This window comes from Podarcis gaigeae (genome assembly GCF_964106915.1).
Source record: "Podarcis gaigeae genome assembly, chromosome: 6".
NCBI classification, from domain to species: domain Eukaryota; kingdom Metazoa; phylum Chordata; class Lepidosauria; order Squamata; family Lacertidae; genus Podarcis; species Podarcis gaigeae.
Genome location: NC_139682.1, coordinates 3422974 through 3437258, shown reverse-complemented (window position 1 = coordinate 3437258; position 14285 = coordinate 3422974). Strand labels below are relative to the sequence as shown.

The window sequence follows — 14285 nt, the reverse complement described above, 5'->3', positions numbered from 1 at the left end:
TTGAAGTACTTTGAGGCTTAACCTTCTTTCTTGGTCTTCTATCTTGCATTGCTTTGGGTTGTAGTGTCCTCTAGCTGATAGTCATTGTACCTAGACCTGGGATGGTTGCAAGGTTGCAGTCCCAGTTCATTCTTGGGTCATTTGTTAGTTTTAAACATGGGTAGCTTGTGACTGTAGCTTCCAATCTATAAAAGCAGAAATAGACCGACCATCCATAGCTTTGAGAGGCTGAAAAAGATAGCATTTGTAAGTTACTTGCCATGCTAATAGTACTGTATATTTCTTGATTCTCAGGGGCTTGCTCCAAGATTGCTGGAAAAAGGCTTTGCTCCAGCAAAATGTCTGAGGAACGGTATTCCTTTGATGTCCCCAATGAATACATTGACTTTAAGAACATTAAAGATGGTGAAACAACTGGCATTGATGCCTGGTTTGGTGAGTATCTGCATATTCTGCCAAGTTGGGATGAAAAACTGGTCCTGGTGAGCAGGGGGTTGTCACTTTTTTGGCTAGGGGATTTCACAGGCTTGAGGAGGTGTTTGTTATCGGGTAAACACTTGCAGCATAAACTGTGGTGTACAGCCAGTATAGGATGCTGTAAGACTCCAACCCCCATCATCCACAGACTGCATGGCCCAGAGGTCAAGGATGGCGGGAGCTGTAGTCCAACAACATCTGGAGGGCTGCAGACATCTTATACTCATTGTACAGGAAGTGATGAAACAGCACTAGAAAACCAACCCTCTATTCTCTCTGCCACCGTATGTATCAAAAGGAGCATGGAAGAGGGCTGCCTATATTGTCAAAAACTTTCTTCCACGTGCAGGTGTTGGGCAAAGCAACCCACAACTGCTGAGGAGACGCTTGTTGGACTTGGCAATGGTTAAAGATGCATAGGGTTGTCTGAAAGAGAAGAGGGGCCAGCTAGGGGCTATATGAGCTGAGAGAAGCAACGTAAGAGAGGGGAAAGGCCAACACAGAATATGCTGTAGGCTACCCGAAGTTGGGATGGCTTAATATTCCAAGAGCCCTTAAATGCATCACACTTATCCTTCTGCTTGGTTGGAAGCAGATCAGTATAAAACGAATTGCCTGGCCCTCCTAAATTATTTTAAGGTGGTGAAATACAAAGCTTTGGAGAACAGAGATTATTGCCAGTGCTGTCAGCCAAACAGGGTTACCAGTATTGACACACTGATTTCTGGACAGATACAGACATAATCAGGGAGTTGCTTGAGTTCATCTTGGAAACTTTTCCACGCTGTCATGCCCTCGTGTTTTTGATGGAAGTGCTAGGATGCAGTTCAGTTTGTATTAAGGATGATGGAGGTTTATGTGAATAAAGGAAAGAGAAGACTAGAAATGTGTCTCTAAGAGATACTCAGGACCACATGTGATCTGGGAGATCATCATCTGATCTGTATGTGAGCAAGAGCAAGAGCCTCTTCCAAACAAACAGGAATCTACAAATGCTTTCAGAGTGGTGCCAGGGTGGATGGGTGTTTAACTGTTCCCCCCCCCCCCCAGCCTAAGTTAGTCCTGCCTCAGAAGCTATAATTAGCCATGCAGGGACCCTTTGGAGAGTAAATGAGTTCTCTTCGCTTGTTTTATGTTTACAAAAACATGTAGAGAGATCCAGTTGTGTCTCAAATGTGGCTTTTGTGATTCCACACATCTTCCTCTCTGTACTGGAAGGATGTGGCGTACCAAAAACCTCTTGAGAGATCTGCAGTTGCTTCCTTGAACACTCACTTCCCAAATGCTGTGAACCTGCAGTATGTTCTAACAATGTACACAGGATCTGCAGGGTCCAAGTTTTTTGTTGTGCTGCGATATGTTTTCAGCCAACTTTAGGAAAGTGGGCAGGGAGCGGGAAGCAGTAGCCTCAAGTTTCTGCCACACTACATCTAGTAATTTTGAGCTTTGAGAATTTTGAGTCAAGGTGAGAGAAGATTAATCTATCCTCTTGTCAAAAGCTGGACTAGCAAACGCAACTGCTCTTGAGTCTAGCTGGTACTTTTTCTCTCTTCTCTAAGCTGTGTTTTGCTCCATTTTCCCCTGAGGTCTTCTCTGAGTTTGCCTGGCCCTTGGACTGGGAGAGGAAGGGCCATAAGGGCCACAGCTGGCAGTGGAGATGGCAGTTAGCCTGCCAAGCAGCATTGGGAGGTACATTGAATTTAACCAGGTGATTGTTGGTTCTTCCAGATCTCAGAGCTGGTCTTCTGAGCACTCCAAGTTCAGATATGCCAGCCAGTCATCTGAGAACTCCAAGTTTAGACATACCAGCCGGCATCCTGCAGAAATCCTCAGCATCAAGGGCTAACATTCCACGTGCCATTGTCTCTCCAATGGTGAAATCCAGTAAGTTGTTCAGCTCAGGACAGCAAGTTCTTGTAAACTTACAATGGTAATAGAAGGGTATATGGACCTAGTCCAGTGATGGCCTGTGAACTCGCTCATGTGAGGCTTGGCTTTCTCTGGCAGTGTCAAGACCTGAATGCCTGACACACAAATGTGCATCTGATTATTCCTGCCTAAGGGTTGAACCTTACACTTGTCCCTATTGAAATTCCTTTTGTTGGTTTTGGCACTGTTCTCCAATCTGTTAAGGCTGCCTTGAATCTGGACTCTATTTTCTGTGGCATTAGCTACCCCTCCCAGTTTGGTGTCATCTGCAAATTTGATGAGCATCGCCTCAATTCCTTCATCCAAGTCCTTTATAAAGATGTTGAACAGTGCCAGGCTCAGGACAGAATCCTGTGAGTGCAGTACCCAACGTGTCACTTTTTTCTAGGATGTTGAAGAACCGTTAGTGAGCACTCTTTGGGTTCTGTCAGTCAACCAGCAGAATTCATCGCAGTCCATCCGGCTTTTCACAATTCCAAATAATTTGATACTAGCTACAAACAAGGCTACCGCCTTAACTTGCCACTGACTCGGGATAACTTCTAAGTAAATTAAAAAGCACAAGTCCTAATTCAGGTCTCAGTGGGGCTAAGCTAAGGTTTACGTATCCCTCTGAGGGTGCTTTATTGGCCATGCTGGATGCATCAAGCAGGGTGTGGAGCTGTGGAAGGATAACGCAGGGTCCCAAATATAGAGTGGAAAGATGAACTACAACCTCAAATACACAAGCAAGCTGTTTACTGCTGAAGCTAGCAAAAGATCTATTTCCTGCTCATTTGTTTTTCTTCTGTGCTGATAGCTCAAAGCTGTGAAGTTTTTAAAGCTCCTTCCCTCATAACCTCACTTGCCGATGACAAGCTCAAGCCTCTGTGCATCTGTTGGTAGTATCCTATCCTGTAGCACGCTTCTCCTGGGGGGTGTCGGAGGGAGCACTGTATGGTTTTTATGGATAGCTATTGGGGTCTTTTTGTGAATGTTGTATAAGCTATTAGCTGGGTTTGAGCCCTTGGAGAGGAAGAAGGGGCATATAAATTTCGAGGAATATATATAGCTTGTGTTTCTTATTTGCCTTAGCTGAGAATCACAATGAAAATGAGATGGGACTGGCTAACAGGGTGCCACCAAATGTGGTTGGATCCATGGCACAGTGGCGCAGTACATCGAATGAGACGGCAGCTGCCCCTGCAAGGGCCCCAGGAAGGTAAGCATTCTAATCTCCAAGTGGGTCAACTTTCCCCTGGGACTTGGTGTTGACACAGCTTGCAAGCTTTGACGTAGCCCATGGTTGCCTAACATCTTGATCCTCCCACAAGTGCTTCTCTCTATTCTCTCAAGAAATGGCCTGCTGAGCTTTTCCAGCTGGCCTAGGACTCTCCTTCTCCTTTAGTTGCTCTTAAGCTAACTTCCAGGTCTGCAATTCTGGGAAGCTGCAAAGTGATCTGAATGTGGGAATAAAGCTGATGCACAACCCTTCCTGCCACAGTGCCCCTTCAGTGGGCTTCTTCTCAGAGAGGCCAGTATAATGAATTCAGAAAATAATGAGTTTCTAGTACTCATGGCTGCCAAGAATCTCCAACATGGCTATTACCGCATTTTTTGCTCTATAAGACGCACCAGAGAATAATAATAATAATAATAATAATAATAATAATAATAATAATAATAATAATTTATACCCCGCCCTCCCCAGCCAAGGCCGGGCTCAGAGCGGCTTACAAGCAATAATAAAAACAAGATGAATGATTACAACTTAAAAACAAAAATAAAATACAACATTAAAATAATGGAATATTAAAACGTAGCCTCACCGCAGGAGAAGGAAAAGAAAGAAAGAGGAGAAAAGAAAAAAAGAGAGAGAGAGAGGGAGGGAATCAAATTGGCTCCAAGCCAAAGGCCAGGCGGAACAACTCTGTCTTACAGGCCCTGCGGAAAGAAATCAGATCCTGCAGGGCCCTGGTCTTATAAGGCAGAGCGTTCCACCAGGCCGGAGCCAGAGTTGAAAAGGCCTTGGCTCTGGTTGAAGCCAATCTAACTTCTTTAGGGCCTGGGACCACTAGGGTGTTATTATTTATGGACCTTGAGGCTCTCCGTGGGGCATACCAGGAGAGGCGGTCCCATAGGTACGAGGGTCCTAGGCCGTGAGATGCACCTAGTTTTTGGAAGAGGAAAACGAGAGAAAAAATCTGAATCCCATAAGCCAGGACAGCAAGCGGGATTGCTGCGCTGCAATCCCGCTTGCTGTCCTGGTTTATGGGATAGCTGCTCAGCCTCTCCCGGGCAGGGGATGAAGGCTCCCCTTGCCCGGGAGAGGCTGCATGCAGCTAAGCCAGAAGCCAGGACAGCCAGCGGGATTGCAGGGCAGCCCTTCTCCCTCCTCAGGAAAAGCCCCCAAGAGCTGCACTCACGCTCCACACGGCTCTTTAAAGGGAGCGCTGAGCAGAGCCTCCCGCCTGCATTCACTCCATAATATGCACACACATTTTCCCTTACTTTTTAGGAGGGGGGAAGTGCGTCTTATAGAGCGAAAAATATGGTATATTGTGATCTAATTCTGAAATCAGGTTGTCCTTGAGAACATGGCAAATAGTCTCAACATAAATGAGCAAATGTGGTTTTGTGGGTGTGCATCTTTCCAGGATCTAGTACTAAAAGCTTGAGGAGGGACACCAGCCAGATTTTCTACCAATAACTGTCAAAAGTCATCATGGGAGGGAGGATCTGGATCAGTGGTTGAGGGAAGACAGATTAGATGCCTTCTTGTGAAAAGATGCTTCAATTTCTCAGCAGATGCTCTCCATAAATGAGTCTGTTATCAGCATGACCATGTTCAAAATGCTGCATAAAACAATACTTGCCCAAAACCTAATGGATAAAATATTGCATGTTTCAAACATGGGGAAATTGGGGTACCTTGATCTATTTCCTGGATAAATGCTTCTGGTGCCTCCAACTGCAGCCTCCGTACCCCAAGCAGACAATGTGCTAGATGCAAGAGCACATTATGCTCGTCCCATGTAAAATATGCAAGAGTCCTATTTTGAATGCCCTACTAATCCCTTCTTTTTTCCTCTTGTTTTGGAATGGCTCCATATTATTGCAGTAACTGAAACTTGTAAGCTTTGAGGCTGTGTCTCTTCATCTCATTCCACCCCGTTCCTTTACAGCCAGCTGGCTTTTCCCTTTTCCTCCCCTGTAGGGTGTCAAAACAGCTCTTGGAACGGCAGAAGAGCGCTCAGCGCAAGTGCGCTGCCAAAATGCATGCCAAGAGATGTGCTGCCTTGGCCACCAATGAACAGCTGCCACCACCTGTAAAGAAACAGTAAGTGTAGGTCTGGTGGGTTGAGCAAGGGGAGAGGCACAAAGGAGTGGCTTGCTATGATGTTTGAATTGGCTGGTGGTCACTGTGCCATCTTATTTCAAGCCCTCTTCAAGTGCCAAGAAAGTTTTATCCAACCAAGTTGTCCACAATAACTTCCTCCAGTACAATGGGACAACCTCTCCCTGTCCCTCCCCCCCATCTGTTCCTTGGGTTCACCCTACCTTCTGGAACAGATTTGGCAGGCACAAGGAGAGGAAGGCCTGTTGCACAGGTGGAAACTAGTGTGGTAACCAGATGACATCATTGGATACAACCCCCAACTTGGGGTGTTTAAGAGATGTCTGAACTGAGCCCAAATCCACCAGAAACTTGCCCTGCACAGGCCTCATTGATGCAAGGAAAGCTGTACAAAAATGTTGACTTCGTGTTTGGACTTTATTTATTTTTTATTAAATGTGTATACCACCCTTCATCTATAGATATCTGGGTGGTTCACAACATAAAAATATCTGGTATCTGAAGAAGTGTGCATGCACACGAAAGCTCATACCAAGAACTAACTTAGTTAGTCTTTAAGGTGCTACTGGAAGGAAAAAAAATTTATTTTGTTTTAACATAAAAATACACATTTAAAAGTGTAAGATGTTAATCAGTTCAAAGCCTGGTTGAAGGGGAACATTATTTTTGCCTGGCGTCTAAAGGTGTATTATGAAGGTGCCAGTCAAAGCTCCCTTGGGATAGCATTCCACAATGCTCTGATCTGTGTTGTGATTTTGCCCAAGCATCGGGTATCGTGATGGGCAAAGAATGTGATTCCCTTGGAATCTTGCCTCTTCCTGTTATTTTAAAAGCCAGTGTGGGAGAATTGGTGGCCCTCCAGGTGTTGTTGGGCTATGGCTCCCTTCACTCCTGACCATCGGCCAGACCAGCTGCAGCTGATGGGAACTGGAATCCCAACAACCTCTGGAGGGTCACAGATTCCCCACCTCTGATTTAAAGGAACTTTCTAAGCTGTGCAGGGGTCAGAAGCAGTAGGCCTGAGGCTGAGGACCTTCAGGCAGCTGCAGCCTTGTACACTGCTCCCTTTTCTGAAAGGAATCTGTGTCTTTTTATTTTCCAGGAAACGGATTTCATCCAAGGGCAAGTCCACTGAGGACCTGGAGGTAGAGAAAATGCAGCAGCTGCAGCAAGAGGTGGCTGAGCTGCGCAGGAAGAACGAGGACTCCCTTAAAGTGGCCATTGCTGGACCGGGTGAGCTTGAAAGTAACTTACAAAGATTCCTCCCCTCCCATCCCAGCCAATCTATTGCACTACAGTGGTGCCTCGCAAGACGAAATTAATCCATTCAGCGAGTCTCTTCGTCTTGTGGTTTTTTCGTCTTGCGAAGCACGGCTATTAGCGGCTTAGCGGCTATTAACGGCTTAGCGGCTTTAAGAAAAAGGAAACAAACTCGCAAGAACTCGCAAGACGTTTCGTCTTGCGAAGCAAGCCCATAGGGAAATTCGTCTTGCGGAACGACTCAAAAAACGGAAAATTCTTTCGTCTTGCGAGGCATTCGTCTTGCGAGGTACCACTGTAATAAAGTATGTGCAAAGTATGTTTGTATTTGTATTGCAGCTCACTAAAGAATTATTTTAAAATTAATGATTTACAGTTACTTACCTCCAGCCTTTTCCTTCAATGTATGTATTCTCAGGACAGCTTACCAATAAGTGGTACAGTCATACTTCGGGTTGCAAACGTGATCTGTGTGGGAGGCACATTTGCAACCCGCAGCGCCATGTCTGCGCACGCGCGTGACTTGCTTCAGCGCATGCACGTGATGTCATTTTGCACAAGCGCTGAAACCCGGAAGTAACCAGTTCCAGTACTTCCGGGTTCGGCGCTGTCCGCAACCCGAAAATGCGCAACCCGCAGCGTTTGTAACCTGAGGTATGACTGTATATCAGTTTACGACCTTATCCGTTCCTGAAGTCCGTTCTTAAACTAAATCCGTTCTTAAACCGAGGCGCGCTTTCCCTAATGAGGGCCCCCTCCGCCAGTGCCTTTCCACCATTCGGCTTCCATTCATAGACCAAGGCAAAGTTCACAGTTTTGCGGAGTTCATAAACCAAATAGTTCGTGAACTGGGCTGTTTGTAAACCGAAGTACCACTGTAATATAATATAAAATCTGGAACCAGCAGCACTGGGTATAGGGGGTGGAGGGCGTTTCAGCTTCACCAATATTTTTTGGCCCTCCGCGCAGACACCGGGCAGTATCACGTGAAGTGTCACATGACAGCAGCCCCCTCAGTGTGGGGGGCAAGCCGGCGCCCCTGTCTGGAACTGTTATACTGGGTAAACTAGGAAGTTTCCAGCAGTGTAAAAACATTAGAGGAGTTAAAAGTTAAAAACAGCACAACATCATAGCGTTAGGAGATAGAAAGGCTGTTGGTGTCATACAAAGGGAGTGGCAAACCCCAGGCCAGGGGCTGAAGGTGGTCCTTAGAATTGCCAGATCCCTCACTGGTCCCATTTCACACCCAGGGTTTTGTTTTGTTTTTTTGCCTGGCTGGAATGTGACCTTTAACTCTGCTGATGACTCCTCTTTGTGTGAATGGAGGATACAAAGGGTGTGTTGTTGAAACTTGCTGCCTGTGAAATTTTTGTTTGTTGTTGCTGTGCCCACTTGTCCTCTTACTGTGGTCTCCGAAAGGGTATTTGGCCCTTAGCGTGAAAGGGTTGTCTCTCACCTGCCACAGAAGGCTTTCCCCTGGGGAAAGGACCCCACAACTGGGATGCCAGAACTGAGGTCATCTCCAGTTTCACCCATTTCATCTCAGATGGCAGTCAGGAAGGAAGGTTTCTAAAAAGTATTTTGCCTGGTGTACAAGCAGGCTGGCATGGGACTTGCTCTTTTCCCCCTCCCCACTGGACCCTTCTGCTGGCACATTGGCCTTGGGCAAAACAACCTTGTGTGTGGCTATCCCTAACGTGATTGTGCCACGTGATCGTAGTTTGTCTGCCGCTGAATGTTCTGAAATACATTATTCCTAGGAGCTTTCTCACGACTATAGTCATGCACTTCCTGATGCAGGTGTTAGTCCCAGCCTTGAAAGGCCTTGCTGGGCACAGGTAATCTCTGTATGCCAGGCAGGCATCTGGCACCGTGGGCCACTGGCAGCACTTCTTAAGCTGTAGCTTGGAGGAGCCACCAAAAGTTGTATATTGAGTGCTTCTTTGTCATCTGTCCTGAACCTGCTTCCAACTGGATTCATTGGACACTTCCAAATTCTAGTGTTATGGGGAACCTCTCTGCGAACTGAGTGAAAAGGGAGTCGCTTTACAGACCTCTCAAGTTGCTCTACTCCCCCCACCCTTAGGTGGCTTTTCTCGTCGTCGTCATGGCTTATTTATAGATGCACCTAAGCCATGCTAGCCACCATAAATGCATAAAACGCATGGTCCGCTCCTGCCTTTCAGTCTAACAATCTAGATATAAACACAAAGCAAAAAGGGAATTAATTCTCAAAAGTCCCAATACTTCTTGGGACTAGTCACCTCCACTGCCAGAGGCAGCATCCCTCTGAATACCAGTTGCTGGGAATCACAAGTGAGAAGACTTGTTTTACTCAGGGCCCGCTTTTGAGCTTCCCGTTGGAGAACCTGGCTGTTCTCACTTTGAGAGCAGGGCTCTTCTTCCAACAGGGCTCTTCTTATGGAACGTGATTAAGTGCTCATACTGCATTGTGATGGCCATTGGCTATAAACAATAAAACCCACTGACTGATTAAGCTTCTTAATCACTTTAGTTAGCCTTTGTGCCATAAAGTCTGCAGAGGTCTTGGCAACTCCCTAAGTGAAAATGGTGTAGACACACTGCTTGGCTGTGACTCTCTACAAGCTGGGCTTTCACAAATTCTCTCCATGTCCCACTGAGTTCTCACTGGTTCACGTGAATCTGCATGGGTGGTACCTAGAGCAGATCATATGTATGTGAGTGTGGCAATTTATCTTGATTTGGATAGAAAATGAATGCACCAACTTAATTGGCGTAGTTCTGCCTAGTGGAGCAAGTGGGAGGCTCAACCCGTCTGAGGATTCCCTCCATCCCTTGCAGAAAATGAACCTTCATAGTATGCCCAATATTTTATTTATCTTGATTGGATGGAATGTGAGTACATCATACTGAGTTGTTCAAGCTGCCATGTCCTGGACATTGGAATGCTGCTTATTAAATCTCATCCCCCACGTTCTCCCTACCAGGGCAAACTGTCAAGAAGATGGTGACCCATATCACCAAGCCAGTAGATTTCCACTTCCGCACAGATGAAAGGATTAAACAGCATGGTGAAAATCAGCCCGCCACAGAGTATAAGGAGGTGGATTTCAAAGCTGCTCTGAGGAGGCACCCACCATCTCCGGTGAGAGCAACGAGAATCAAGAAACGAGACTTCTGGCTAGAGAGCCTTCAACTGCCTGTTGTTGCATCTCTTGGGGTGTAAAGATTTGCAGACGAAAAGATTTGCAAGAAATAAATTCTATATAGGGCAAGAAGAAGTAGGTGCCAATTAAAAAAGAATAGAGGCAGATTATTTTGGAGTCTTTTGCTGGGGCCTCGTGTTATCTTGACACAGGCTAATAATAATTTTTATTATTATTATTATTTATACCCCACCCATCTGGCTGAGTTTCCCCAGCCACTCTGGGCGACTCCCAATCGAGTGTTAAAAACAATACAGCATACAACATTTTCTCATGTATGTAGCCTACTTTGTGGGGTCAATCTCTGCTTAGATGAGACCCTCTCTAACCATTCTATAGTGCCCTTTCCTTATGGTAAGTTAAAGAGGCTTCAACTTTAGCCTCTTTCAGAACAATACATCTGTAAACTTCTACTTCTGCATTGCTTCTTTAAAAAAGGAATGGGCCTTCAAAATGTATATATGCAGATTTCATCCACTGCTGAAATGAATAATTATTTATTCAGTTCACAGGTAAACTCCCAAATGTTCTTTTGAGGTGTGGAGACCATGCACTGCACTAAGAGCTTTAGAAGGACTTGCAGGCCAAGTAAATTTTGTCAGCAGCTGGTGGGCTAATGCCCAAGGTGCATCCTGCCTTGAGAACATTTTGCTAACAAACCAGCCCTGTCTCCTTACAGGTCCAAGCGTCCAAGGGTATGACCGTCCCAAAACCCTTCAACCTATCCCAAAGCAACAAAAGGAAGTTTGATGAAGTTTCCACAGAATTTGTATCAATGGCCCAGCAGGTTAGAAACTTCCAGCAACGCACCCCACCACGTTACCACCTGAGGAGCAGGAAGACCGAAGAAGGTAAGGCTGCAAGTGGCTTGACTGGGAACCCCTTTGTGACAGTGGGAAGAACTCTGTGAGCACAGTTCTTCTGAACTTGGTGACATTAATCAGGTGCAATTATTCATGTCTTGGAGACTGCTAAACAGCGGTGCCTCTTCTTTCCTGCTAAGAGGAGTAGGGAACCACAGTAAAGATAGGTTGGCTATTTTTCAAGTGTGCAGTTCTAGGGGGACTAGACAGTCAGAGATAGGAGGTTGAAGTTGGAATTGAGACTTTTGCTTAATTTTCCTAATAAAATTCAGTTACTTCCATTAGAGTGTGTTCTGTTAAGATCAGAATTTAGGTTTGTGTCGTTGTCTTTTCCCCTCTTTTTATTTGAAGAGTTTGGGCAAGGACACAAGGCTTAAACCTGGAAAAATGTAAAATGGGAACTGTGGATGGCACAAGGAAGGGTTGAATATATCAGGACTAACATCAGCCTCACTTTCCATACGTTGCTATTTTTTTCTAAGGCAATAAGATTTCATATTTGCAATTATGAGAGTTGGCTAAATGCACTTCTTGCTTTTTTAAAGATAACTTTGTAAGCTGTGCTTTTGTTTATGGTCATTTCCCCCCATTCTTGCAGGCATAAGCCAAACAAAGCCACTTAAGGCCAAGGTAACCAACCCCAAAACTCCCCGTCTTGAAACCAAGACCCGCCAGAGACCTGTCAAATGCAAGAGCACTGCTGAGTTAGAGGCTGAGGAGATTGAGAAGCTTCAACAGTAAGTGCAACTCTTTGCCCAAATGACGCCTCTCTGAGCTGAATATCGTTCAGGGCTCCTGGTGGTGTCCTTGGTGTAGAATCCAGGCAGTGAAACAGAATTGTGTGAGTGCTTCTCTCTGCATGGATTTCATGTTCATGTTGGTATCTGAAGAAGTGTGCATGCACACGAAAGTTTATACCAAGAACAAACTTAGTTGGTCTCTAGGGTGCTACTGGACAATTTTTTTAAAAAAAATATGTTCAGGCTTGTGCATCCTGCAGTCCATTGGGGGTAAGGGAAAGTAGTCACAGCCCCTTGAGGGTATGAATATACTTGGGGAGACATGTTGGGTGAGACTGCAGCAAGACCCGCCCCCAAGGGCTTCCTTGATTAAAGGCTGGTTTGTGCACTTGCCTGTATCTATTCCATGGCAGATCTTCCACCTGAGATTGTGTCATCTCCAAAACTGGGAAGGACTGCCTCTGGAAGAAGGCCCATACCTTAGTGCTTGAGAACAGGTTTGGCCTGTAGGTTCCAGGTTTAATTTATAGCCTCTCCAGCTAAGGATGTCCAGTAGTGGAGCTTTGAAAGACTCTGGAGAGCTGCTTCAAGTAAGCATCGCCCATCACTCATAGAATCATAGAATTGTGGAGTTGTAGGGACCCCAAGGGTCATCCAGTCAAACCCTCTGCAATGCAGGAATCTCAACTAAAGCATCCCTGACAGATGGCTATCCAACTTTAAAATCTCCAACGAAGGAGAGTCCACCACGTTGCACTGTTTAACAGCTTTACTGCGAGACAGTTCTTGTGATGTTTAGTTGGACTCTCCTTTCTTTTAATTGGAATCCATTGGTACAAGTCCTACCCTCTAGAGCAGGAGAAAACATGCTTGCTCCATCTCCCACGTGATAGCCGTTTAGATATTTGAAGGTGGCTATCTTATCTCCTCTCAATCTCCTCTTTCCCAGGCTAAACATACCCAGCGCCCTTGATAATCTTGGTCATTGTCCTCTACACCCATTACAACTTATCAATATCTTAAATTCTGGTGCCCAGAACTGGACATAGTATTCCAGGTGTGTCTGACCAAGACTGAATAGAGCAGTACTATTACTTCCCTTGACCTTCTGCTGATGCAGCCTAGAATAGCATGAGGTTTTTTGTTTTTTATGCTGCATCACACTGTTGGCTCATGTTAAGCTTGTGGTCTGCTAAGACCCTTCAATCATTTTCATATGTACTACTGACAAGCCAGGTGTTCCCCATCTTATATTGGACTCAATGAGCCAGTGCTTTGACTTAGGATAGAGCAGCTTTGTACACTCACATGAACACGTATGTTAAAGCTGGTCAGCCTCCCTTCTGAGTGGGAGAAGGCATTAGCACTACCCTGTCTGCTCATCTGCAAAACAAAAAAAATTCCAGTAGCACCTTAAAGACCAACTAAGTCAGTTCTTGGTATGAGCTTTCGTGTGCATGCACACTTCTTCAGATACACTGAAACAGAAGTTTCCAGACCCTTCTATATAGTGAGAAGGTGGGGAGGGGTATTACTCAGAAGGCTGGTGGGAATGGGTGAAAACATGCTTGCTCCATCTCCCACGTGATAGCCGTTTAGATATTTGAAGGTGGCTATCTTATCTCCTCTCAATCTCCTCTTTCCCAGGCTAAACATACCCAGCGCCCTTGATAATCTTGGTCATTGTCCTCTACACCCATTACAACTTATCAATATCTTAAATTCTGGTGCCCAGAACTGTGGGTTAGTTCAAAACTTCTGCAGTCAGAAATGTCAAATTGCAGGCACACAGCTTTGAAGTGTCACAGGAATGGGCTAACTTCAGGCAACTTCAGTTGTCTCTACTCAGCCCATGGCATGGGGTAATTTCGATTCCACATTGGCGTCTCACCGTTTGCTTCATTGTCTGGCAGGTACAAGTTCAAAGCTCAAGAGCTCAACCCCCGCATCCTGGAGGGAACACCAATCTTGCCCAAGAAGCCTCCAGTGAAGGAGCCCACCAAGCCAGTTGGCTTTGATTTGGAAATAGAGAAGCGCATTCAAGAACGGGAGAGCAAGAAGAAGCACCAGGAGGAGGAACACTTCCAGTTCCATTCGAGGCCATGTCCGACTAAAATCCTGGAGGATGTGGTGGTAATCTTTGCAGCTTGCGTTTTTCAACCTCAAAGGAAAATGGGCTGAAGTTGGTACTAAGAGGGTCTGAATCTATGATTGATTCTCTGCATTCCGTGAGGCTTCCAGATTGCCTTTTGGATGCCAAGAGCTTCAGTCCTTTGTCTGGCTTCAGAGTCTTCTTCTTCTAGTCTAGTGCTTGCTGCTCATACATTTTCACCTATGGACCTTTGGCCTCTTTGCTTGGCTGCTGTGCTCACTGCCTACTTTTACCCCACATCAGAAACACTCACACCTTCATCCCTGACCAGATACTTACCAGCTTCTGTCATAGAGGAGATGCACCTTTTGGGACTCAGTGGCTGCATCCACAGTTGGC

General features: G+C 45.7%; 1 protein-coding gene across 10 annotated transcripts in view; it reads left to right on the top strand.

Moving 5' to 3' along the window:
* TPX2 (TPX2 microtubule nucleation factor) overlaps positions 1-14285 on the top strand; it is a 32284-nt gene that overhangs the window by 11009 nt on the left and 6990 nt on the right. For 9 of the 10 annotated variants that reach the window (XM_083744287.1, XM_083744283.1, XM_083744281.1 and 6 more), the window contains exons 2-10: positions 295-435; positions 2206-2361; positions 3481-3607; positions 5603-5725; positions 6846-6976; positions 9973-10130; positions 10871-11042; positions 11653-11791; positions 13708-13927. In XM_083744287.1, coding sequence (XP_083600413.1) covers positions 339-435; positions 2206-2361; positions 3481-3607; positions 5603-5725; positions 6846-6976; positions 9973-10130; positions 10871-11042; positions 11653-11791; positions 13708-13927 — 1323 coding nt within the window. In that variant the 5' untranslated portion in view covers positions 295-338. Of the gene's footprint in view, positions 1-270; positions 436-2205; positions 2362-3480; positions 3608-5602; positions 5726-6845; positions 6977-9972; positions 10131-10870; positions 11043-11652; positions 11792-13707; positions 13928-14285 lie in introns of all 10 variants that reach the window. The other variant, XM_083744284.1, reaches the window with a different exon arrangement.